Source organism: Balaenoptera borealis, assembly GCF_965194805.1.
Source record: "Balaenoptera borealis genome assembly, chromosome: 6".
NCBI lineage: Eukaryota > Metazoa > Chordata > Mammalia > Artiodactyla > Balaenopteridae > Balaenoptera > Balaenoptera borealis.
In genome coordinates this window covers 2,976,156-3,002,991 of record NC_138863.1, presented here as the reverse complement: position 1 = coordinate 3,002,991, position 26,836 = coordinate 2,976,156, and the positions used below count along the sequence as shown (strand labels likewise).

At 49.5% G+C, this 26,836-nt stretch overlaps 1 protein-coding gene and 2 pseudogenes across 9 annotated transcripts in view; all 3 read left to right on the top strand.

Annotated features, from left to right (window-relative positions):
• The first annotated feature begins 3,100 nt into the window (after positions 1-3,100).
• On the top strand, positions 3,101-3,796 carry LOC309631346 (large ribosomal subunit protein eL15 pseudogene; annotated as a pseudogene). The gene has a single exon. The product of its transcript is annotated as a large ribosomal subunit protein eL15 pseudogene (transcript).
• Positions 3,797-21,203: 17,407 nt separating this feature from the next.
• The window catches only part of UBE2F (ubiquitin conjugating enzyme E2 F (putative)), a 52,509-nt gene continuing 46,876 nt past the window's right edge, over positions 21,204-26,836 (top strand). For 2 of the 7 annotated variants that reach the window (XM_082396083.1, XM_082396079.1), the window contains exon 1: positions 21,206-22,000. In XM_082396083.1, coding sequence (XP_082252209.1) covers positions 21,955-22,000 — 46 coding nt within the window. In that variant the 5' untranslated portion in view covers positions 21,206-21,954. The other 5 variants (XM_082396086.1, XM_082396082.1, XM_082396084.1 and 2 more) reach the window with 5 other exon arrangements.
• Positions 25,723-26,240, top strand: LOC309630638 (small ribosomal subunit protein eS19 pseudogene; annotated as a pseudogene). Its single transcript has one exon. The product of its transcript is annotated as a small ribosomal subunit protein eS19 pseudogene (transcript).

Genomic DNA, 26,836 nt, shown 5'->3' with positions numbered 1-26,836 from the left:
AGCTTTCTGTGAATATTGCTAGATCCATTTTGAACTTTTGCATCACCCACTCACCAGTACCTGAGTCTCTACTCACATATACTGCTTTTTGTGTTGTGCGTATCTGGTTACCTCGAGGCAAGCCTCTTCTTGGATACTGCCCACGGGAGTCTTCTGGAGCAAATTACCTCCTAGGTCCTTTACCCATTTCCAGATGATTTCACTCCACAATAGCACTCTGCTTGCACAATTTGACTATATACACATTTTCAGGAACATATTTAATGCACAAAATGCCTCTGTTTTCTTTAGCGTTCTTGCATATACATAAGTGGGTCTGTAGTTTTTCTCTGGGGAATCCTTTTGTCATGATTTTGTGTTTTGCGATCAGATTTGTGTTACCATGTTATTCCGTGCCCTGGAATGGTTTACAGAGCATGAGGAATGCAGAGAAAGAAAATGGAAATATATGAGTAAATGTATGAAAAGGTATGTGACAAATGTATGATGAGTATATGAAAAGATGCCCTTCCTCAAGGGGATCAGGGAAATGCAAATTCAAACAATAATTCCTCAAGGGGATCAGGGAATGCATTATTCAAACAAGAATGATACTAGTTTTTGTACATCATGTTGGCAAAGTTTTAAGTGTCCTAATATCCAATATGACAGTTCACCATTTAATTCATCAATTCCACTTTGAGGTATATCTTTAAGAGAATTGAAAACATATATCCTATATACAATGGAATATTACTCAGCCATAAAGAAGAATGAAGTAATGCCATTTGCAGCAACATGGATGGACCTAGAGATTGTCATACTAAGTGAAGTAAGTCAGAAAGAGAAAGACAAATATCATATGATATTGCTTATATGTGGAATCGAAAAAAAAAGATACAAATGAACTTATTAACAAAGCAGAAATAGACCCACAAACATAGAAAACAAACTTATGGTTACCAAAGGGGAAGTCGGGGAGGGATAAATTAGGAGTTTGTAATAAATATATACACACTACTATATATAAAATAGATAAACAACAAGGACCTACTGTATAGCACAAGGAACTATACTCAATATTTTGTAATAAGCTATATTACAAAATATTGAGTATACACATATATATATCTGAATCACTGTGCTGTACACCTGAAATTAACATGATGTAAATCAACTATACTTCGTTAAAAAAAGATTAATAATTGAAAAAAAAAACTTGTACGTGAATGTTCATAGCAGCATTATTTGTAACAGGCAAAAAGTGAAAACAACACAAATGTTCATCAAGTATAAATGGATAAACAAATGTGGTCTATCCATACAATGGAATATATTCGTCCATAAAAGGAATGAAGAATTGACACATGCTACAACACAGCTGAATCTTGAAAACATACCAAGTGAAAGAAGCCAGACATAAATGGCCTCATATTGTATGATTCAATTTATATGAAATGTTCAGAAAAGGCAAATCCATAGAGACAGAAAGTGGATTAGTGGTTGCCAGGGGCTGGCTAGAGGGGAATGGGGAGTGACTGCTAATAGGTACGGGTTTCTTTTGGTAATAATGAAAATGTTCTAGAATTAGACAGTGGTGATGTCTGCACAAAACTGGTAATATCTTAAAAGCAACTGAATTGGATACTTTAAAATGGTGAGTTTTTGTTTCTTTTTAAAATTTATTTATTTATTTTTGGCTGTGTTGGGTCTTCGTTGGTGTGCACTGACTTTTTCCAATTGCAGTGAGCAGGAACTACTCTTTGTTGCGGTGCGCGGGCTTCTCATTGCGGTGGCTTCTCTTGTTGCGGAGCACGGGCTCTAGGCACACGGGCTTCAGTAGTTGTGGCACGTGGGCTCAGTAGTTGTGGCTCATGGGCTCTAGAGCTCAGGGTCAGTAATTGTGGCGCACGGGCTTAGTTGTCCCGCGGCATGTGGGATCTTCCCGGGTCAGGGTTCGAACCTGTGTCCCCTGCATTGGCAGGCAGATTCTTAACCACTGCACCACCAGGGAAGTCCTAAAATGGTGAGTTTTATGTTAAGTGAATTATATCTCAATTTTTTTAATTGCCCAAAAAAAACAACTAATGGTAAAATAAAAGTAACCTTACAGTAGAGAAACCTGGCAGGCACACACTCAGCTGGATGGTGACAGTTCACGTCTTCAGCGGTGACTCATGTTGATCATATGTATTCTTTTTTTTTTTTTTTAATTAATTTATTTATTTATTATTTATTTTTGGCTGTGTTGGGTCTTCGTTTCTGTGCGAGGGCTTTCTCCAGTTGTGGCGAGTGGGGGCCACTCTTCATCACGGTGCGCGGGCCTCTCACTGTCGCGGCCTCTCCCCTTGCGGAGCACAGGCTCCAGACGCGCAGGCTCAGTAGTTGTGGCACACGAGCTTAGTTGCTCCGCGGCATGTGGGATCCTCCCAGACCAGGGCTCGAACCTGCGTCCCCCGCACCGGCAGGCGGACTCTCAACCACTGCGCCACCAGGGAAGCCCGATTATATGTATTCTTAATATAATGTGCTGAGAATGTGCTTCACCTCCGTGGTTTTCCCCCCCAAAATGATAAGCTCCGTCTAATCATGAAAAGAAACATCAAACAAATTCAAACTGAGGGACTATGTGACCAAACCTGTCTAGATCATCAAAAACTGAAAAAACTGTTACAGCCAAAAAGAGCCTTAGGAGACATGACAACAACATGTCATGTGGTGTCCTAGGTGGGATCTTGAATGTAAAAAGGACCTTAGGGGAAAACCAAGGAAATCTGAATAAAGTATAAACTTTAGTTAATAATGATGTGTGTCCATACTGGCTCATTGATTGTTGCAAATGTACCATTGCTGATGTAAGATGTTAGTAACAGGACTGACGGTGTGGGCTGTGTGGGAACTCTGCACTCTCTGCAGCTGTTCTGTAAATCTAAATCTATCCTGAAATAAAAACATTTATTTTAAAAAAGACAAGAACAGTGGCCGTCCCTCTGCCACCAGCCTTTGTGAGTCAGTGTCCCTGTAGATTGTCAAATGCAAATATCCAACACTGCAGTTTAAAAATGATGCAGAGGGGGCTTCCCTGGTGGTGCAGTGGTTAAGAATCCGCCTGCCACCTTTCCGTTTGGCGGCAGCCATCAGGTGAGCCTAGATGGGCGCTTACAAGTACATCCAGGAGCTGCGGAGGAAGAAGCAGACGGACGTGATGCGCTTTCTGCTCAGGGTGCGCTGCTGGCAGTACGGCCAGCTCTCGCCGCTGCACCGGGCCCCGCGCCCCACCCGGCCCGACAAGGCGCGCAGGCTGGGCTACAAGGCCAAGCAAGGTTATGTGATATACCGGGATCGCGTGCACCGCGGTGGCCGCAAACGCCCGGTCCCGAAGGGCGCCACCTACGGCAAGCCCGTCCACCATGGCGTCAACCAGCTCAAGTTTACCGGAGCCTGTAATCTGTTGCCGAGGAGCGAGCGGGACGCCACTGTTGGGGCCCTGAGGGTCCTGAATTCTTACTGGGTGGGTGAAGATTCTACGTACAAGTTTTTTGAGGTTATCCTCATCGATCCCTTCCATAAAGCTATCAGAAGAAACCCTGACACCCAGTGGATCACCAAACCAGTCCACAAGCACAGGGAGATGCGGGGGCTGACGTCTGCAGGCAGGAAGAGCCGCGGCCTCGGCAAGGGCCTCAAGTTCCACCACACGATCAGTGGTTCTCGCTGCGCAGCCTGGAGAAGGCGCAATACTCTCCAGCTCCACCGCTACCGCTAATATAAGTAATGTTTGTAAAATTCTTACCTAATAAACAGTTTAGGACATCCACGTCTGCTTAAAAGTGTTTTTTAATCTGTCTGTTAAAACTAGTTGTCTGCAGATTGCTTCACTGAATGCATTGTCAAATTCTGAAAGTGAAAGTGCAATAATGTTTGAAGATTTTAAGTGAGGAAATGCCTTTGTTTTTGCTTTATTAGGCAGTTGATATGTCCGTGTTTAAAATGCTGTCTGGTAACAGTAGGTGTAAAATTCTGTAAAAGAGGAGCGCAGAAACTAGCCATGTAGATTTGTTGGTGCATGTGATGAAACCTACAGCTTTATTGGGGTGATGCAATGCTCTGCTGGTTTACTCTAGAGTGGCTGTTTTATGGAGTTTGGCAAAGACAAACTTTAAATTGGGTTTTCCTTGGAAATGTGAAGGATGTCGTGATCCTTTATCATGATCATAATGCCGAAAACTAAAGTTGACTAGGGCCCACGTTTTTAGACTTAATCTGCTATTCCATATATGTAACTGCTGCTGCCAAAAGGCAGAAAGTAAAGGAATGCCACCATTTTTTAAGAGAATTGAATAAACCTGTTGCAAGATTTTTCTCTTACAAAAAAAAAAAAAAAGAATCCGCCTGCCAATGCAGGGGACACGGGTTCGAACCCTGGTCCAGGAAGATCCCACATGCCGCGGAGCAACTAAGCCCGTGAGCCACAACTACTGAGCCTGCACTCTAGAGCCCGTGAGCCACAACTACTGAGCCCACGTGCCACAACTACTGAAGCCTGCACGCCTAGAGCCCGTGCTCCGCAACAAGAGAAGCCACCACGATGAGAGGCCCGCGCACCGCAATGAAGAGCAACCCCCGCTCGCCACAACTAGAGAACGCCCGCATGCAACAAGGAAGACCCAACACGGCCAAAAATTTTAAATTAATTAATTAATTAATTAATTAATGTGATGCAAAAATGACAGTGGAGGCGGGTCAAGAGAATGACTTAAATATCAAAGGTCTTAGAGAGGCGCTGAGAAAGCTGAGGGAGCAGTTTTGCAAACCTGCCCCTCTTTCTTGGGCAAGTCAAGCATGCTGGGCAGGACGTCACATCACGCTGGCCAACCTCATGGCTGCTGAGACCCCAGCCAATGCTTGATGGAGTCTTTGTTCTGAGAATCTGCAGGTGGCACCAGCCCCAGGAAAACGGTGGGTCCTGGTTCCCGGAGCTGCACTTGGAGCTCAGCCCATGATGGCCTGGCAGCCTGGATCACTTGAATCCACCCAGGCTCTGCTTAGGAGGGATGACGAGGGACACCAGAGCCCCAAACCCGCACGGCTACGGGCTCTAAATATACAGCTGCCACTTGAAGAACACAGACTTCACGGCGGATGCTATCAAGGCCTTCTCTGGCTCTCCTGGGGTGGGCTGTAGGGGGCCTCCGTGGTTACAGGTGCACCTCACACCTGGAGCAGGGAAGGGGCTGGACGTATGTGTGTGTGTTTGGCGGGGGTGCGGGGGGGGGAGATGGGCGGGAAGGATAGGGCAGTCCATTGTTTGCAAGTAGCAAGCAGATCTCTCTTTAGGATGGAGAGAATTAGCTCTGGTGCCACCTCTTTCTGTGCTTTGAGAAAACCACTAGCATCAGCCTTTGGTTACAAACCCTCAAAGCTGCTCCCAAAACTCTTCTCGGGGGCAGCCTGGCCGCAGGAGCCTCACAGGTTCTGGAGTGGGGTGGACTCGGGGTTGGCCGAGCCGGAGCTGTGGCTGAGGTTTCTGTCTCCCCTTCCTCAGGCGAGAGTAGATGACTTTGTGTGTGAATTGAGATCACCTTGACCTTGAACTGTGGCTTGTTCTGGAGGATCTTGAGTGTTTTGCCAGGGAGGGGCGACACAGTAAACACACATCCACCCATACAACGGACAACCACGTAGCCACTGAAAGGAACAGGGCAGATGCATGAATACTGATAAGTGAAAAAAGCGTAAAAATATGATCCCATTTGTGCACTGAAAATGCCTGGAAGGTCAAACTGGAAACTTAACAGTGGTTGCCTCTGGGGGACAGTTACTGGGGACTGGGTTAGGAAGGGAACTTGTGTGCCCTCTTAAACTGTTAGAATATTATATGTTCATGTATTACATAATATTTCAGGTGTAACATTATAACTTTTAAAATCTAACCAAACCAAATGGAGTCCAAAAGTTAAAAATGATACCAGCAACCCTTTTCATACCAGTTAATGGTACAAGAATGCTCCAAGCATATATCCTTTCAACAATCCAGGTTCCAGCCCTGCCTCCCCTTCCTGCAGGTTCCTGGGCCCAGTTCTGAGTCCCGGGGTGGCCCATAGGGACTTTACCTACCCTAATTCCATCTGCACTCCCATGTCACCCCAAATGAACACATAATTGAACACAAAACAGCATGTTCACCACCTGAAGACAAATTTCTTCCCTATGTCTTTCACCTATTTTCCGCTTCCAGTTGAACTGTATTCCCAAGACCCTGTGCATCAGCTACCTATTGCTGTGTAACAAAGCAACACACACTCAGCCGTGTGCACAACAGATGTTTCTTATCCGGTCTTAGCCCAGGCATGGCCTCCCTGGGTCCTCTGAGCCTGCAGCATCTCACAAGCCTGGAATACAGGTGTTGGCCGGGCTGCATTCTCATCGGGAGGCCTAACTGGGGAAGGACCTGCTTCCAAGCTCATTCAGGTTGTTGGCAGAATTCATCTTCTTTTGGCTGAGTGACGGAGGGTGCTGTCTTTTGCTGGCTGTCGACTGGAGGTCCCCCGCCCCCGTCAGGTTGTTGCTAGGTTCCTTGCTAAGTGAACTTCCAGAATATGTCTCCTTTATCAAGCCAGCAAGGAGACTGTCTAGTGTGTGCTAGTAAGACAGTCTTACACAGCGACATCGTAACATAGTCATGGGAGTGACACACCATCACCTTCCCCATATTCTATGGGTTATAAGCAAGTCACCAGTTCCACCCACCCTCAAGGGGAGGGGATTATGCATTACAAGGCATGAACTTGGGGCCACCCTAGGGTCTGTCTGCCACACTCCCCACGAGGAGATTTTGGAGCTGCCTCTGGCAGGGCCCTTGGGGAAGAGTTCTGGGGTGCCACACTGCCAGGGTCAGGGGAGCCTTGCAGTGTCTGTGCCCTGGCAGGCTCTCAGGTTCACAGTGGCTTGCCGAGAAAGGCATTTAGCACAGTAAGATCAAAAGGCTGCACCCTAGCCAAAACTTTTGCCAAGTAAGATTATGCGTGATATTAATGGTGGCCCTGAGCTGTGCAGTGCACACCTGCACAACTTTCCCTGGCAGCCCGGAATCACACCTGTGGGTGAGAGGCTTTTTCAGAGCCTTGCCTCGCTGAGGAGTAATATCTGGTCCGACTCCAGTTCCACCAATGGACCATATGTCTGTGCAGCTGAGTTTACTTTACACTACACCCTCTTTCCTAGCTAGTCCTTGACTTTTCTATTCCTCAAACACATCCAGAAAGCTTGAAATATTTTCTCTGGAATTTTTGACTGTTTTTACCCAAGGCAGTCCAAAACTCACAGCTTCTGGGTGTTTGTTTATTTTCTCCCACTGCTGGGTGGGTCTCTAGAAATGCAGCATCAAAGTGAGTTGGAGTCTCCAGTGAAAATCCTGATCCTTCCAGAGCAATGATTGTCACAGCTGTCACACGGGTGGGGACGGCCCACTGCCACAATACATCTCAGTTGCAATGTCACAATTACATGCTATGACATTGATATTATGATGTAAAACCTCAGGTTGTTAAATTATTCCCAGACATTTGGCACCGCCCAAGACTGCTTTTCAATTAACAATAAACGTACAAGGTGCAGAATTTCAGGACAGCAGTCCTTTTTCTTGTGTCATCCTTAATTCTTATAATTCACGACAATGCCACACATTTATTGAGCACTTACCATGTTTTACATATTTCTCCCAATGGTCTTCTAAGACAGGTACAATTATAAATACCAATTTACAGATGGAAAGATGAAAAACTGTGGCTTGAAGAGGCTTAGACCCTTGTCAAGGGAAGGCTGAGCTGGGACGGCCAGGTCTGTCTGGCACAGAGCCTGGTTCCACCTGCGGGACACCGATACCTGTGCGTTATGAGCGCAAACCCCTCACCTGGACCTGTGTGGGCAGCGCCCCGGGCTTGCCCTCATCCTGCAGTGACTGGTTAACGCTGACATGCATCTCTCCAACCTGCATGAACGTCAGCCGCCGGAACTACACACAGCCCACCGCTAATGGGTGGAAAACCAGGCGGGACACCTTTAGTTTTCATGGATTAATAGCGCCTGCTTCGCACTCCCTGGTGCAATGATTTCTGCCAGCTTTAACTTTTTTTTTTTTAACATATGTGATGCCAAGTGAAAACAGGCTCAGTAAAAAAGCAACCCCCCCCCCCCAAAAAAAGCGACCCAAACCTGGCCCTCAGTTTCCCAAGCAAAATTTCCATTTTGACTTTGCTCACCTGGAGTCCTGCTCTTCCATAGCTTTTTTTTTGGCTGCGCCATGCGGGATCTTAGTTCTCCGACCAGGGGTCAAACCTGTGCCCCCTGCACTGGAAGTGCAGGGTCTTAACCACTGGACCCCCAGGGAAGTCCCCTTCCGTAGCTTTCGTGTGTTCACCTTTGACCCGGGACAGGGGAGCTGCTGGCCAAGGGCACTGCCCCTACTGTGTCCCTCCCCTACAGGTTTCCTTCCCCCAGGCTTGGGCACTGTGCCCCCTCCTGGGTCTGCAGGCCTACCCAACCCTAGGCCTCCAACCACTCTTGCCTCTACTTCTGAGGAAGAAACGGGGGGACTCCCCTAGAAAACTTGGGAGTGGCAAAGATCAAGAACCTCCCTGCTTTCAGGGCACCTGGCAGAGGCCGGGCAGGGGGGCTATTGGGAAGCCCGGCCCCTGCCGCTGGGGTTCATTTCAGGAAGGTGAAGGGCCAGGAGACTCCATTCCTTGGGCCCCAGCCTTAGAAAAGAAATGAATTTTGTGCTCAAAAATGTCTGTCTCAGCACATGTCTAGTCCTACAAACCCGTGACCCCAAGAAGGGCCCTTTGTGCCTCGCAGGGCTACGGAGGAGGGGCCAGCCCTCTCTCGGGTGCCCTTGAATTCTTCAGCCCTGCTCCTCCCCACGCTCCCCACTTTCCCCCCCCACTCACTCTCAGCTGATGGCCTGGCTTCCTAGTGACTGACGCACAGCAGGGACCGTCCACGTGCCCTGCCTTCCCTGTCACTGTGGCTTCCTGCTTAAAGCCCCACCCTCTCCTGTCAAGGACATCCTGTAAGCAATGCCTTTACCTCTCTCTGGCATCCTCAATGTTTCCCTCTTTAATGGGATGATTCCTACTGATAGCCTACAAATAAACTACAAAACCTCCCACCCTTAATGAACCCTCCTTGGACACGCCCACATCTCCCTCCGGTTACCCCATTTCTCCACTATCCCTTATAGAAAATTCCTTTGAAGCATTTTCTAACCCTGCCGTCTCCAACTCCTTTCCTCCTGTTTTCCCTTGAAGTGACACAAGGCAGGCTTGCATCCCCGCCACTCCTCCGAAGTAGCTCCTGCAGGGACACCAATGACTTCGCTGTGGCCAATTCTCACGTCCCCTGACTTGAGCAATCAGAGACTTTCAATGCAGTTTTCTCACCTCCTTGAAGTATGTTCCTCATTTGGCCTTCAAGGCACCATAGCCTCTTGTTTCTCCTCCTGTTTCACTGGCCACTGCCTCTCAACCTCCTTTACTGGACATCCCCCCGTCCCCCCGCCAATCTCGCCACCTTCTAAACTTCGAAGTGTCCCAGGGCTTGTCCTTTTCTGGATCCGCACTCACTCCATGGTTGTTCTCATGGATTTAAATACCATCTATTACATTTCTAGAAGACTCCTAAATTTATTCTGCCATCCCGGACTTCTTCCTTCAACTCCAAATACACACATCTAACTATGGCCTCAATATTTCCATCTGGATGTTTGCTGGACATCTCAGGAGACTCAGACTCTGGCCAAGGTGTTGTCACAGGGACCAGATTTATGCAGCCGCCTGGAACACCACCAAATAAAAATGGACAAAATATACGAAAGAATAATTTTCAAGACACTGCATGCCAGACAACGTGGACATTGATCTCTGAGAGACGGGTAACAAACAAGGGGAGCCCCATGATGGCCCCAGCTCTCTGGCCGGGGAGTTCCCAGGCTGCAGCACAGGAAAGAGGACTGAAGCAGAGCCTGGTAGACCTGGAGTTGAGGAGATGGAGCTGAGAGTCCAGGGAGACCAAGGTGGCTGGAGTTCTCAGGACAGAGCACTGGAGAGGGGAGAGCACAGAGAGAGCATTCAGCACTGATCAGCACATGTGTGTGAGGAAACTACCCGAAGCTGAAACAGCCAAAGGGAGTAGAGGGAATGGTGCCTGGAGCTCACATCAACCTGGGAATAGCGCCAGTTCCCACCAGCCAAACTGGAAGACATTATGACTCCTGGGACCCTGGGTAGAGTCCACAGAGGGGTTAGCTCAGTAGTGGGAATAATTAGCCTAATCTGAGCACTGCTCTGGTCCAGTCTAACAAGTCTTAAAAGCAAGACCCAGGAGAATCAAACGGTTTCCAAGCAACTTAACTGCATCCCAGAACAAAGCTCAAGGATATTTCTAGGAGTTGTCAATATCCACCACTTGACAATGTGAAATTCACAATATCGGGCATCCAAGCAAATATTACCAGGTATGCAAAGAAACAGGAAAATATGACCCATGATGTGGACAAAACCAATCAATTGAAACTGATGGAGAGTTGATGCAGGTGTTAGAATTAGTAGATGGGAATCTGTAGACAGTTATCCTAATTGATGCCAGTGATCAATATATCGCCTCTCAGCTCCAAATTCACCCTTCAGTACCTGCCCTGCAGTGATGGAGTAATTCCTTTAAGCCTTTCCCCTCACAGTGTTAAGCTCCCCAGCAGAGGGCGCTGTAGGGACACATCAAGAAGAAAGGTTCACCTGCCTGCAGCTGCTGTATGATGGGTCAGTGGGCTGGTGCTCTGTCCCCAGCATGTAGTGAGAACACATGGACCCTTAAGAGCCTTGCAGCCTGACCTGGTGACAACTTTGCTACGGTCCCCCTGATACACCACGAGCTCCAGGTCTCCTGCCGCACCAGTGCCCCGATTCCTTCAGCTCACCCACACACCTGTCCCCTGACTATGTCTTACCTGCATCCCCTTGCACCCGGAGGATTAACACTAGCCCCCACTGCCTCTGTGTGCCTGTGTGCCTGCCTGGGCATTGGTAGCTGATGGCCTGTTCTCAGCCGGAACTCTGGAGGATAGCTTCCCGCTAGCCCCGTGACTGCAGACCAGTTCTGACCAGGATAAACCAGCAAACCTCTCTGGTATCCAGTGGGCTTTGCCTACAGCTTCTTCAACCAGGTCCAAACCCCAGTAGCAATGGGCATGCCAAGCACCCAGACATTGGTTTCTTCTTTTTTTTTTTTTTTTTGGCTGCGTTAGGCCTTCGTTGCTGCGCGTGGGCTTTCTCTGGTTGTGGCGACCAGGGGCTACTCTTCCTTGCAGTGCGTGGGCTTCTCATTGTGATGGCTTCTCTTGTCACGGAGGACGGGCTCTAGGCGCACGGGCTTCAGTAGTTGTGGCGCGTGGGCTCTAGGATGTAGGCTCAGTAGTTGTGGGTCACGGACTCTAGGGCGCAGGCTCAGTAGTTGTGGTGCACAGGCTCAGTAGTTGTGGCTTGAGGACTCTAGAGCGCAGGCTCAGTGGTTGCGGCGCACGGGCTTAGTTACTTCGCGGCATGTGGGATCTTCCCGGACCAGGGCTCAAACCCGTGTCCCCTGCCTTGGCAGGCGGAGTCTTAACCACTGTGCCACCAGGGAAGCCCCAGACATTGGTCTCTAACACCATTCTCCAAGAAAAGCAAGTGAGCTTTTGGGTTAGTCTGTCATTTGCCCCACCTGTTAACCATCACCTCTGGCAGCAGCAACCCACCTGTGAATATTTTTGACAAACACCCCGTACAGGATGGCTTAAGCCCCGGGCCAAGTTCCAAGTCAGGAAAAACAAGGATAAGTCTTTTGAGCTGGTCTTTCAGGGAGTTAGTTACCAGGCAGGTCAAATAATGACAATTCTTTGTGAAGGTCTGTTCTTCCCCCTGCCGGGAATGTGGGCTGTTATTTTTGTGGAAATCAACAAAGACCAACCAAATGAGAAGAGCAAAGCCTATCTATTCATAACCATTAAAGTGTAAAATAAATAGATAGTATGTAGTAGGATAGACAGATAATAACACCCACACATACATATATGCCCCTTTCATAGTATTAATTATACTCAGTTATATTTAGGAACAGGTTGTGTAATTATTAATAAATGCAAGTTTTTATATTTTAAACATCTCTTTAAAAAAAAAAAAAAGCTTATCTATTCAGAGCCGGCTGTAGTAAGAGGGTCATCCACCATCACTTGTGTTTGACAGAGACTCAAAGACAGGCAGAGGAGCGGGAGAGCTTCCCAGTGGGAGACGGGGAAGGCTCCAGAGTGCCTGATGGGGCCATGGGCCTGCGGTGCCCCGTGTGATTAGTATTTTTGGCTTTCTCTGGTTGGTCCTAGGCTGGACGTGAGGACAAAAATTAGGGAAGCTGTCAGTTATTAATCCAGTCCTGGCCATTTGGGGCAGATTGTTACAGAAATAATTGTTTAGCTTCCTGGATTGTTACCAGAGACAACAATCCCATTCCCTGCAAGTGTGACTTACAGCAAGCCGGCTTCCTGCACTGTGTACTGTCGAGAAGGGGTTAGTGACCTGGGCCGCTGCTGCAGGCTATGGGCCAGAGTTCTGTTTTTATACACGGGCTGACCATTGTCTGTTTATATTTCAGTATCTCTCATTTTTCGGCTACTGCTGGGCTGGGGAGCCGGGGATGGGACCAGAGTAAGTTGACACCCACAAGTTCTAACTGTTCTTGCTGAGATTTACCTGCTCCTTTTGATCAGTGCTTCCTGACTTGTTGCTAGTCTTTTTTTTTTTTTTTTTTTTTTAATTTATTTACAGCGCAGGGTTCTAAGAAGTGAAAAGCCAGGTTTCCACCTCCACCCCATCCCATAGCCCAGAGCAACTGTCAGCAGTTGGTGTATAAGGGTTACGAGTGGAATTGTGGCCCCTCCAAACTTATGTTGGAGCCCTAACCCTTGGACCCTCACAATGTGACTTTATTTAGAGATTGGGCCTTTACAGATTTAATTAAAATAAAATGAGGTCATTGGGGTGGGGCCCAATCCAATATGATTGGTGTCCTTGTAAGAAGGGGACATTTGTGCACAGGCACGCACAGAGGGAAGATGATGTGAGGACAGAGGGAGAAGACACAAGCCAAGGAGAGAGGCCTGAACAGATTCCCCCTCGCGACATTGGAGGGAACCAGCCCCACCGACACCTTAGTCTCGGGCTTCCAGGCTCCAGAGCTGAGAGACAATTTCTTTTGTTTAAGCCACTCCACTTATAGTACTTTGTTTCATCAGCTCTAGCAAACTAATAAAATATGCTTCTAAATATTTTCTAATAGTTTGTAAACTTATCTCTAAACAGACTATTTTTACACAATGTCATTATACTATTCATGCAATTATGCCACTAATTTTTCCATTTTTTGATAGACAGTGGACACATTTCCATGCCAGGAGGTGCCTGTCTGCTGCTTCTGTGAGTAGCTACCCAAGCTCACCCCCTGAAGTGCCTCATTTCCTCAAGGACCTGTGGGTAGAGTCTTAGGTGGCTTCCAGGCTGATGCTGCTGAGAACAGTACAGCAGTGATGGGGTGAGAGTAACCTGTTCTGCACCTGACATCCCATGCGGCCTCTGGCCGGGCTCAGGTCCCACTCTCCCCTGCTAGCTGGTTCTCAATGGTTCCTTCACGTGATGTGGGCTTTTCCATGCAGACGATGTCTTCAAACTCTTCCCTGATCCAGACATGTACATTCTGAGAGATGTAAAGTTTGTAATTTTCTTTACCCAGGTCATGCCTCTTTGCCATCAAGCTTATTTAAATATTTTACATGTCTTTCTTTCCCCTCCCCCCATTGTGAAAAGGGTTTCTTGATAACTTCTAATCGGCTGATGTTGGTACATAAAATTTACCTATTGATTTATTTTTTTTAATTTTTATTTATTTATTTATTTATGGCTCTGTTGGGTCTTTGTTTCTGTGCGAGGGCTTTCTCTAGTTGTGGCAAGCGGGGGCCACTCTTCATCGCGGTGCGCGGGCCTCTCACTATCGCGGCCTCTCTTGTTGCGGAGCACATGCTCCAGACGCGCAGGCTCAGTAATTGTGGCTCACGGGCCCAGTTGCTCCGCGGCATGTAATTGTGGCTCACGGGCCCAGTTGCTCCGTGGCATATGGGATCTTCCCGGTCCAGGGCTCGAACCCGTGTCCCTTGCACTGGCAGGCAGATTCTCAACCACTGCGCCACTAGGGAAGCCCCTGATTTTTTTTTTAATTCGAGTCACTTTGTTCAGTTTTAGTTTTTTACTAAACTAAAAGTTTTTTAGTTTTCAGTTGCCTCTTGGATATTTTAGGGAGCCAATCACATTGTCTCATTATGTAATGGTCACATTGCCTAGTCCTTTCTATTAACTATCTTCTGTTTCTGGCACATGCCTTATAGAGGTAGCCAGAACTTCCAGAATAATATTAGGTAATAACGATGGTGAGGGTGGATATCTTTGAGTCTTTCTTCATCCTACTGACTGTGCCCTCTCCATCATCTCTCTTCATTGTAACCTGCCCCAGTGCTCTCTGGGTCTTTCTCCTGGCCTCTCAGATGGAGGTAGTGTCCCCTTTTGCCTGCAGCACGTGTTTGGGGACTGCCATGAGGCAGACTGTATTTTCTTGTAGAAAACGTATGTTTAGAATTTCATTGGACTTGCATGTACTGTACATATAGCACGTGGAGGGGCATTTCTACTGCCACGTGGATAGTCACCATTTATTTCAAAACAATTTTATCTGTCTTCTTGAAATTTAGAAAGGCTTTGGAAGCCTGGTTTGGATTGCCTGTTTTTTAAACAGTGTGTTCAAGGAAGCCGTATGCTGCTCCGTATTTATTCCTCTAGTGAGTAGCAGCATTAAAATCACTTATGTGACGCAAGACCTGTGCTCCAAGGTAAGGGTCAGTCATGTTAAAAGAGACCTTTGTACTGTTATGAAGACAAAATAAAATAAAGTTTGAAGAAAAAATGAGGAAAATTCACTCAAAATGCTACCATTCTGACACAAAAATTATATTCATTTTTGTTAATTTACTTCTAGTCTCTGACCATATATTTGTTTTCCAGAATTGCGGTCATTGAATGTATACAATTTGAATGTTGATTGTTTCATTTAGTTTAGTAAGTATGTTCATGCTTCTACATAATCTGCATAACAATCAAGTTTAATCACTGTGTAATATTCTTGTAAGTAAATGAATGGTAATTTAGTTAACCTTCCCTTAATACTACTGAGCTTGAGGTTGCTTCCAAGTTCTATAACAATGGATATTTTTGTGCCAGGGCTTTTTCTGCTTTTGGATTACTCCGTTAGGCCAATGCCTACAATAGAATTACTGGGTCAAAAGATCTGAAGGCTTTTAGGACTTTTATTGCCCTCTTAAAGGTTTGTGCTGGGTCACCTGATACCAGCAGAGCAAGCAGTCGCCCAGGTCCACTCTGAACGGTGGCTCCTCATCTTCACAAACAGGAGCCACAGCGTGGCCATCACCAGAGTTCTGGAGTCAGACGTCAGTCATGAGGGTTTAGAAAGGAGTTACTGGAATGTTGGTTCTTCACCCCCGTCTCCAGTGAGATGGAGCTGTGGCTGCAGGGGGAGGGGCTCTCCCTGGAGGTGGGACTGCCTTGATGTGCCAGGTGACTGCCTTGGGTGACCCCAGTGTGGTCCCAGGGGTTGCAGCCCAAGATGCAGACCAATGGATGTCATCTTGGACTGTTACAGATGCTCAGAACACGGGATGGTTGCTCTTGATCCTGTTCCTGCCTTCTTCCCTCGAGTGTTTACATAAACTCTTGTGGATATACATTTTCAACCATAGGGTTTTTTTTTTTTAAGGGAAAACAGGTTTTGTGGCATTCTTCCCATAGCACTCACCCAAAACGGACAATGTCAGATAATTAGAGCAACAAAAACTATAGGTATTACACAAAATATAAAACCCAGGCAGCAGCACCTCACGGCAAGAGTGGTCTGAGCATCCTGAATCCCTATGAATGTGTCATGATGAGCCCTGGGCTGATGGCTCCTGCCTGGTCCTCCAGGGAGTGTCCTTAATACCCAGATCCCAGGCTGCCCTTGAAGCCACCAACCACCATTCTTGGCACGATTCCTGGAGATACTGTGCATGAGCTTCCTATGGGTACTGTAACCAACAGTGGTTTAAAACACGTATTTATTCTCTTGTGGTCCTGTAACTCAGAAATCCAAAATCAGGGGGTCTACAGGGCCCTGTTCCTTCCAGAGGATTCAGGGGAGACATGTTCTTGCCCTTTTCAGCTTCTAGAGGCCACTTGTACTCCGTGGCTCAGGCCCCTTCCTCCAATCACCCCCACCTCTGCTTCCATTGTCACATCCTCTACTAGTGACTCTTATGTCCTGACTCTCTCCTGTAAGGACCTTTTGGTTATGCTGGGCCCACCTGGATAATCCCCATTTTAGTCCATTTAGGCTACTAGAACAAAATACCACAAACTGGGTGGTTATAAACAACAGAAATTTACTTCTCATGGTTCCGGAGGCTGGAAGTCCAAGATCAAGGTGTTGGCAGATATGGTAACGGGGGAGGTTCCACTTTCTGATTCATAGATGGCCGCCTTCTCTCTGTGTCCCCACATGGCAGAAGGGACAAGGGAACTCTCTGACTTTTTTTTATAAGGTCACTAATCCCATTCATGAGGGCTCCACCCTCATGACCTAATCACCTCCCGAAGTCCTCACCTCCTAATATCATCACCTTGGGGGCTAGGATTTCAACATATGAATTTGGGGGGGACATAAACATTCCATATGTAGCACTCCCCATCTCAAAATCCTTAACTTAATCATAACTTACCATGTAAAGTAACATATTCACAGGTTCTAGTAATTAGTTCAAGGACGCCTTCAGGGGGCTATTATTCAGCTTAGCATGTATGGTCACACAGACACACAGACACACACACACACACACACACACACACACACACACACACATCCCTACTATTTATGTCCCCTACCAGAACTAAACTAAAAACTTTTCATCAGCAGCATAAAAATACCTGAAAACATGAACAGACTTCTGTCAGTGACTAATACAAAAGAATATGCAATGCAAATCAGGAGAGAGTGTGACAAAGGCAGATGATTTTAATATATTTTCCTGAGAAAGTAGAAGCAAAAGTCTCAGAGGAAGGCAGCTTCTCTCTTGTGTAATGTTCCCAGGGCTTTTCCACGTGGGGTCCTGATCTGATGGGGTGACCTGAAGGGGGAAGAATCACAGAAGTGCAGTCTGCAGGAAGGGGCAGCAGGGACCACGGGGAGCTGATTGTACGATGTCTCCATTCCAGTTACAACGCACAGCCCTTGTTAAAATGTGCCCAGTGTGGCTTTAGGGTGAGTGAGAAAATCTCAGTCCTGTAATATTTAAAACACTGCTTTGATTCAGTCCCTTTTCAGGAAAGCTGTCACAGCCCATTTATTATTTTTTAAAGGAATTAAAGGAAACATTATGCTTTCCCTGGAGGCCAGTTATGGAGCAGTCAAAATTTAATTATACTAGATGTGTAATTAGAGTTATACTACTTAGAATCCAATTGTCTGCTGCCTGGATGATAGCTGCTTCCACCATCATCATCATCATCACTGTCATTCAAGCCCCGATCTGGCCCAACTATAAGGGGCTTGCCCCGCCCTCATGTTACAAAGGATCCCAGAACTGGTTGACCAAGGATGCTGATGCGTCTTGGTTGACAACCTCCCCCGGTACCCCACAACCACTGCCAGCCACTGTTTGTCTAGTCTCATCTTTGCTTCATCCTCTCCTCTCCAAATTAGACCCAGGGCACTGCATTTCACCATAAAAGGCCCAATAAAGCTTTTCCTAACAATAACGTACCATCTCTCCACTTTTAGCAACAGAAAGCACCAGGAGGACCTTGGGTTTTGTACATTCAGCCTCCCCAGTTGGACTCTAAGGCATAGCTGTCCTCCCTCCCTCCTTCCCCCAACAGTCTCTAAACTCAAGTGGGACTGCGGAGTCGCTGATCTGCTGTGTGCAGAGCAAAGCTTGAGTCCCAGTTTTATCCTTCATTCTATCGTGATTTACCAGTACTAGTTTTCCAAGGAGCTCGTGGTTTTGGAGGGCAGGGTGTGCGCTTTAAATTTATTTATTTATTTATTTATGGCTGTGTTGGGTCTTTGTTTCTGTGCGAGGGCTTTCTCTAGTTGTGGCGAGCGGGGACCACTCTTCATCGCGGTGCGCGGGCCTCTCACTATCGCGGCCTCTCTTGTTGCAGAGCACAGGCTCCAGACGCGCAGGCTCAGCAATTGTGGCTCACGGGCCCAGTTGCTCTGCGGCATGTGGGATCCTCCCAGACCAGGGCTTGAACCCGTGTCCCCTGCATTGGCAGGCAGATTCTCAACCACTGCGCCACCAGGGAAGCCCAGGGTGTGCGCTTTATACATTCTGTCCCCTTCCAGCACTCAGCACTTGGTAGATGCTCATCATACAGTTCTTGACTTACTGACATATATTTCAGAAGAACCTGTAGGGACATGGGCCTGTGTGTGTCCAGGCCTGCTCTTCAGTGCCCTGGGCCTTACTCCCTAGGAGAATAGGGCCTGGTTGGAGGGTAGGATACATGCCCTGCAATAACCTGGAACAACACAGAACAGGTTGGAGCAGGTACCAGCCGAGGGTTGAGTTGGACCCTTCCATCCATGTCTACTCCACACCTAGCATTGCCAGTGCAGTTTCCCAATCCACGCAAGGGGCTGCGTTTGGAACATCGCTGAGGTCTTGCCCTGGCAAAGGCTTCGAGTCCACAGGACGGCGCGGGGCAGAGCAGTCTTCCACTGAAGCACGGAGCCAGGAATGTCTACCCCGATCGGGTGCCACTGGTGTGGGAGAGCTCTGCTCCGTCCACAGTGTGTGCAAGAGGGAAGAGTGGAGTGAATGGCTAAGGAAGGCATGTCCCTTAGGGCTTCCCTAGGCTTTTCCTGCCTAGGAAGCCCTGCCCTAAGCCAGCAGGCACCCAGGCCCTTGCACCAGACGATGTTAACCAGCTGGCAGGCTGCCCCAGGCTGAAGAGTGCCCAGAGGCTTGGCTTGGCGGTACCATGTCACCCAGGTCAGTGAGTCCCAGGCCAGTCCGGGACAGCCTGGCAGCTGTGTCCAGAGACAGGAATGTCTGAAAAGTCAGGGGACATCTCCCTTTCCTGTTCCAGCCAGAAGCCCTGGGTTGAGCCGCTCAGGGCAGGGGTGAAGGAGGTGGGAGGGACACCTAATGAGCTGTGCCCACCTGCTCTTCCCCGGCACCAGTACTATTCCGGGAGGCTTGTTGCCGAGTCCAAGCTCGTGCTGCTCACTGCACGACAGGCCAATACATCAAGAGACACGTTGTTGGGGAAAGGAATAGTGACTTTATTCAGAAAGCCAGCAAACCGAGAAGGTGGTGGACCAGTGTCCCGAAGAACCATCTCACCCAAGTTAGAATTCAGCTCCTTTTATACTAAAAGGGGAGGCGGGTAAAGTCCCGGTTCTGGTCGGCCTCCCGAAGGGATGTGTTCATTTCTTCCTTCCTGCAGCCATTCACAGGTGGGCCTGGTCAGGATGTTTCCTGTGAGCTAAACATACGCATTGTAGCTTAATGCTCATTACCTGGGAGGCAGGGTTCCCAGCGATGGGCCATTACGTATCATTCAAGCTTCTAGGCAACATCCCTTTAGTGATGAACTTGTAATAAAATACAAAGGTCCCTCCCTATTAGAGGCTCACGATTGGTCCTCTACTCCTTCCTCTCATATGTTCGGGTGCACACGCACACACACACACACACACACACACACACACACACACACACACGGTGGGCACATGATCTGAGCCCAGCCATTCTTTCCAGGAGAATGTGAAATTGGGAGGGAAGGGGCAGCCCCCTCTGTGGCCTGGATTGCAAAGATGTATCTGAGGCCAGGCCCCAGCTCCATTGAGGCATCTGGGAGGACAAGGCCAGCCCCCAGAGGCCAGGACTCAGATGGAGCCACTGAGAGCTAGAGGCCAGGCTCCCAGCTGCCTCCTTAGATCCTATGAGCATATCTTGTCTTCTAAATCTTTTGTGCTTAAGTTAGTGAAAGTTCGGTTCTGAAGGAGCCTCAGATGAACACAAATTGCTTCTCCAGGAAGCAGGAGGGCCAGTTTTGCCCCTCTCCTGCCACCTAATGGACATGGAGCATTGGTTGAGGGCAAATCCCAGCTCTGCCTTATCAGGCAGACTATTTAACGTCTGTGCCTCGGTTTCCTCATGTGTAAAATGGGGATAATAAAACACCTGTTTCATGAGGTTGTTGTGAGGATTACATGAATCAATAACCTAGTAAACCCTAAATAAGGCTCAGGTGAAGGCATGAGGCAGCCTCATGAAATGGAGCTTCATTTATCCACAATGGTGAGATTTGGGCCACCACGGGCCCATGTACGCTCAGGCTGTCCTATAGACAGTGTTCCTTAGCAAGACAAATACTCAAGCCAACGCACTGTACCTTAACTTGCTGCCTTGCTTCAGGCCTTACCTTCTCTCGCCAGGACTGCTGCTACAAGCTCATGCAAAACTTATCCGGCAGATGTGTTTTGACCACCTGTTGCCAGGATCGGGGAGGAGTGTTAGAAGGATGGGAAGCACAAAAGAGGACCTGAGGAGCTGAGCTTAGGGAAACAGGCGTTGACAGTGTCTTGAGCACCAGGAATGAGGAAGCACTGGGCCTCAGCAAAGTCACAGAGGGGCACCTGCCCCTCCCAGACTTTGGGCCCTCTCTGAGCAAGTGGTGTCTAAGCTTAGGAAAATTTAGGAGTTAGCCAGGTGTACAAGGAGGAAACTCTTCCCAGACAGAAGGAATACCGTGAAGTTTGTCCATGACTGGTCTTCCTTACTCGGATCTCCTCTCTGCCTGGCGCCCTTCCCACCAGCTCTCTCAGAGCCAGAAGCCTCTTTCAGAAAGGAAACTTGATATTGTCACTCCACCGTTTAAAACCTATCAGTGGGGCTTCTGGAAATAAAATTCTAACTCCTTGGCTCTTTTTTCCCTCTCCACGAGGTGAACCTCCTCTCTCAGATGGCTCACTCCTCCAGGAGCCCTGCCTGACCCTGCCAGAGCGCCTATTACCAACCACACCAGGACGCGAATGGACGTGAGAATAATTTGTATTCAACGAGCTAGAAATTAGAACAATTTGAAACAGATTTTTTAAAGTAAGTACTTTGCAAAAGCGTAAGAGCTAAAACAAGGCATGAAAACCGTAAGACAGGAAAGCGCCCATCCATTCCACTACAGTCTCCCCGGAGCACCCCGGGGGTTGGTGGCTGCACGGCCCCGCTCACTCCCGACACTGGGGGCTGTGGGGCGGCCGCTCCTCTGCATCCTGAGCACTGTGATGGGCACACAGCGGGCGCCCCATCCACCGAGGCAGTCAGCACCGGCCTAGCAGCCCCTGCAGGCCACGCTGCGCGAGGATCCTCTCAGCCGCAGGCCCAGACTTAGCACACGGCCAAACGAACGGAGGCAGGGACACCGCGCAGAACCCCCGGCCCTTCGGCGCGCAGGCTCGGAAACTGACTGGGAGACCTCGCCCCCGGTCGCCGCTGGCCAATCAGCGCAGGCCGCTAGATCCGTGCCCGCCCCAGGCCACGCCCGCAGCCAATGAGAGAGGCCCGAGAGGCCGGCCGCCGAGCCCAGCCCCGGCTGGCGCACTCTGCTGTTCGCCTGTCAGGCTCCAAATAAAGTTCTTCGGGGCTTTGAATTTTTTTTTTAAAGCGCCCTCTGCAGTCTCGGCCGCAGCGGGCGAGAGCGGCCGAGTCCCCGCCCCGCCACTTCCGGTCTCGCCGCCCGGAGCCGGTGCGGCTGTGAGGGGCTGCGTTTCGCCGCCGCCGGCCGGCCGGGCATGGTGTTGGGCGCCGGGCCCGCCTCGCCTGTCTCGGGGTGCCCAGGTGAGGAGCGCGGGGCCCTGCGGCGGGCGAGGGGCTGGAGGGTGGCTCGGCTCCCGCGGCGCCGCTGCACCCGGCGGGCGGGCCGGAGGGCGGGCGGCGCCGGGGCCGCTACAGGCCGTGCGGGTCCTCACGGCTGGGCGTCGGGGGCCGGAAGGCGGGCGGACGCTGCGGGGCGTGGGCCGGGGGACGCGGGGCTGGGTCCGGGGCGCTGGCCGCGGCCGGGCTCCAGGGGCAGCGCGCCCCGAGCCCGGACCTGTGCCGGGCACACACACGGCCTCGCTCGCGCCCGCCGTCGCGGGGGAGCTGTGAGCCGCATTGTCCGGGAGGAAACGCAGCGCCGAGTGGGCCCAAGGTCACCGGCCCGACGTGGCCGGAGGCAGCGGGACTCGGACTCAGGCAGCCGGACTCCTGATCGTCTGGGAATCGGGCTAGGCCAGGGGGCCGCTGAGGGTGCGGAGGATCCCGGCTGCCGCCTCGCCAACTTGCCTGCGGCTTCCCCACAACCGGGGACGACCACGGCTGGTTTGGAGGGTCTTCCCGGGGCAGAGGAGCGGGGAGGACATCTTGGACCGATCCGTACGGCCAAGTCTGGTGTGTAATCTTGGGTGTGGCCCTCCCCTCCCCGGGTCTCAGTTCCCTCATCCGTCCCACGAGGGGATCGGGTCCGCCCCTCTGCCTTCCCTCCAGCGCCGGAGTGGGGTCAGGATGGATTGGAGTGGCCGGAGAAGGCTTCTTGGAGGAGAGGTAGGAATCTGGATAGTCATCTGTTATCGTAAGGAAGCAGCAGGATTAGGTGGTGAAGGGAGGGAGGGCATTCCAGACCTGGATGTCAGAGTGAGCAGAAGCTTCCAGAAATGAGCGGGGTGTTGTTGAGGAACAAGGAGGAGGCCCACCTACCTTGTGCAGAGGATTCCTGGCTGCGTAAGGAGATGAAGGCAGGGGGAGGGCACGGGTGGGGGAGATGTTCAAAGACAGAAATCATCACCAGGCTGAGGGGTGCAGGACTGGACATACCTGCTGCTCAGGTAGTAGGCAGTGCAGGAGGAGGCAGGTTTACTGCTCAAATAAAAGGGTTGGGCTCCAAAGGTCATCGGCCAGCCAGCCATGGAGCCAGGTGGGAGGTTCCTTGGGCCCTGGCATTCTAAAGGAGAAGGGTGGGGTGTGGACTCTTCTGTGTCCTGATCTGGGCCTCTTTGGCTGGAGAAGTTGGTTGTCCCCTAGTGACCTGCAGTTCCATCTTTTACACTTAGATTGGGACTTGTCCAGGGCAGGAAGAATTGTAAATGAGGAGTTCCTCACCCCGTGAGCTGACTGGCCCCTGCACGGGTGACGGGGCCTGATTTTGCCACTACAGGCAGGAACACTGAGTCAGTACTGCTCGATGACGAGCCTAGTAAATATGGCACATCAGAATCTTCTTTGAACAGCCTGCAAGCAAGTCCCACCCAGAGGAAGAACTTAAATGGGCCAATTACAACTTGTGGAATTTAGAGACTGAGGGTGCTGTTACCGAAAATGCTGCCGTAGTCAAAGTGTAATTTGCAGTAAAGGGGAAGTTTAGTTTTAAATCAGGTCTTCAAGGGGTGAAGCATACTGAAGAAAGAAAAGAGAATTCTGAAGCAAACTGCAGGTGTTCAGCTAACCTGACAGCTTGAATAATTATTTTCGTTCAGATCTCTTTGTATAGAGTTAAATTAACAGCTATGAAGCATTCCCCAATTAGGCCTTTGGTTTATCCCTAAAGTGGTGCGTGAACGTGATACAGATGATGGAGAAATAGATGGTCATTATATACTTAGATTTCTTAGAACGTTAGGAAACTAAGTTTTGTCTTCTACGGAGAACAGAGCACCAGTGTTTTCTTTTATGTCTTGCGGAGTCAGTGTCCAGTGTATTTTATTAAGGGCCACAGACTTGTTGAAGATTGAAAACCAGGAATGTGATCTAAGTGGAACGGAGTATGGGGCGTACTCTGCCCACAGAGAGGACTTCGGTGTGGGGTAAGGGTGTGAGAGAATTGAGCAGTCCTTAGACTGCAGCCACGCGGAAGAGTGTCTTGGTGTGAGCCTTTCTTTGTATGCGTGAGTCTTGCCAGGAGCCTCTGAGCAGCCCCTTCAGGGCAGGTCTGCAGGGAGCCGGGTGCGGACCAGTCATGCGCCCTAGGGCTCCCCTTTCTGTTGGGCTCTGTATTATGACTTTCCTAGGGTACCGCCTACAGAGCTCTCTTTACACACGCTGTGCTTTTATTGCTTGACGTGCTTGTATTACCATGGTCAGCTAGAGGATAGAAGCCAAGTGGACTTCGTGATAGACGCGTGTCTTGGCCCACCACAGGCGACCCCGTCGATGTGGTGAGACTGATGTGTTCAGGTGTGGGTGCCTGGCAGTGGGCTTGCTGGGGGGGCAGACACTGCTTTGGGATCCAGATCTGCTTGAGGGATTACTGGCAGGATCGTTCGGGGGCCGCTGAGCAGGGGGGGCTGGCTCTAGGTGGTGCTGCTGTGTCTGGCAGCTTGTGGGCTGGAGCCTCCACAGGAGCTCCCGACTCCACCCCACCCGCCCCCCGCCCTCCCTTGTGAGGGGACTTCGTAAACTGAACCGTTAGTCCCCCGCCCTGGGTGAAGCTGGGAAGATGTGTGTCCCTCGGTGATGGTCCTCCCCGTAGGTCCACCTGAGGAGACAGCATGGTAGGGTGGGAATAAAGAAACTAGCGATGGTTTGGTTTCACATTTTTTTTCAATTTTATCGAGGTATAACTGAAGTACACTAAACTGTACATACTTAAAGTATGCAATTTGATCAGTCTTGATGTACGTATATACCCCTGAAACCATCACCACATTCAAGATAAAAACATTCCCATCATCTACACGAGGGAAACTAGTGTTCCGTGGTGACCTCTTCTAGCAGCTGAGTGGCCTCAGACAACCCAGTTCCTGGGCCCTGGTTGTCCCAGAGTCCACATCCATAAAATAGAGTGGGAGTCAGGGGAGAAGTCCATCCCAGATTTGAAATTCTAGGAGCTTGTGAGCGCTTATGTGTAATAGAACTATCTCTTGAAGCATTTAGACCAGTGACTCTTTTTTAAAAATATTTATTTATTTATTTGTTTGTTTGTTTGTTTGTTTATTTAGGCTGCATTGGGTCTTCATTGCTGTGCGTGGGATGGATTTCTCTAGTTGCGGCGAGCGGGGGCTACTCTTCATTGTGGTGCGCGGGCTTCTCATTGCGGTGACTTCTCTTGTTGCAGAGCACGGGCTCTAGGCGCGCGGGCTTCAGTAGTTGTGGCACGCGGGCTCAGTAGTTGTGGCTCATGGGCTCTAGAGCGCAGGTTCAGTATTTGTAGCGCATGGGCTTAGTTGCTCCGCGGCATGTGGGATCTTCCCGGACCAGGGCTCGAACCCGTGTCCCCTGCATTGGCAGGTGGATTCTTAACCACTGGGCCACCAGGGAAGTCCCTAGACCAGTGACTCTTAAAGGGATTAGGTGTGTGTGTGTTTGTGCGTAGGTACAGTTCAGAAGATCATATTCAATATGTTGTTTTCATGGTACAAATAATAGAAAATTAAATCTTACAGTCTTTGTGGGGTGGGGGAATACACAGAAGATGGTGTGAAAAGCTGTGTGAGGGACCTGGGTTAAAATGGTTAAAAATACTGATGGGGGAGAGTTATTCTTATAGTTTGGCTTTCAAGATCTTGGCTTCAGCCCCTGGCTGGCAGTGCGGAGGCTGCACGATGCCTGGAGTTTACTGTAAAAGACGTGAACCAGCGGGAGTTCGTCAGCGCTCTGGCAGCCTTCCTCAGAAAGTCCGGAAGCTGAAAGTCCCTGAATGGGTGGACACTGTCAAGCTGGCCAAGCATAAAGAGCTCGTTCCCTACGATGAGAACTGGTTCTACACACGAGCTGCTTCCACAGCACGGCACCTGTACCTCCGGGGCGGCGCTGGGGTTGGTTCCATGACCAGGATTTATGGGGGGCGTCAGAGAAATGGTGTCATGCCCAGCCACTTCAGCAGAGGCTCCAAGAGCGTGACCCATCGGGTCTTCCAAGCCCTGGAGGGGCTGAAAATGGTGGAAAAGGACCAACATGGGGGCTGCAAACTAACACCTCAGGGACAGAGAGATCTGGACAGAATCGCTGGACAGGTGGCAGCTGCCAAGAAGAAGCATCAGAACAAATGATGCTGGGTTAATAAATTGCCTCATTCGTAAAAACAAAAAAACAAGCAAAAAAACAAGATCTTGGCTTCAAACTAAAAGTTCTGTGCTTAGGTCATGTTTTTCATCTGGAAGTTTTAGATCATTTTCTTTTGAAAATGATCAGAGTGGTATTGAAAGGAAATCACATTAAAGCAACAAAGGAAATTATGAAAATATTGAGCTGGTGACCAATTTTTGTCCTCAATCAAAAGAAGTTCCAGGGCTTCCCTGGTGGCGCAGTGGTTAAGAATCCTCCTGCCAATACAGGGGACACGGGTTCGAGCCCTGGTCCGGGAAGATCCCACATGCCACGGAGCACCTAAGCCCGTGCGCCACAACTACTGAGCCTGCGCTCTAGAGCCCGCGAGCCACAACTACTGAGCCCACGTGCCACAACTACTGAAGCCCGTGCACCTAGAGCCCATGCTCCAGAACAAGAGAAGCCACCATGATGAGAAGCCCGCGCACCACAATGAAGAGTAGCCCCCGCTCGCCGCAACTGGAGAAAGCCCACGTGCAGCAATGAAGACCCAACAGCCAAAAATAAAAATAAATAAAATTTAAAAATTAAAGAAAAAAAAAAGTTCCAGAATTTCTCTCCAACTGGTAAAGCAAGCAAGAAGAGTTAGGAGGC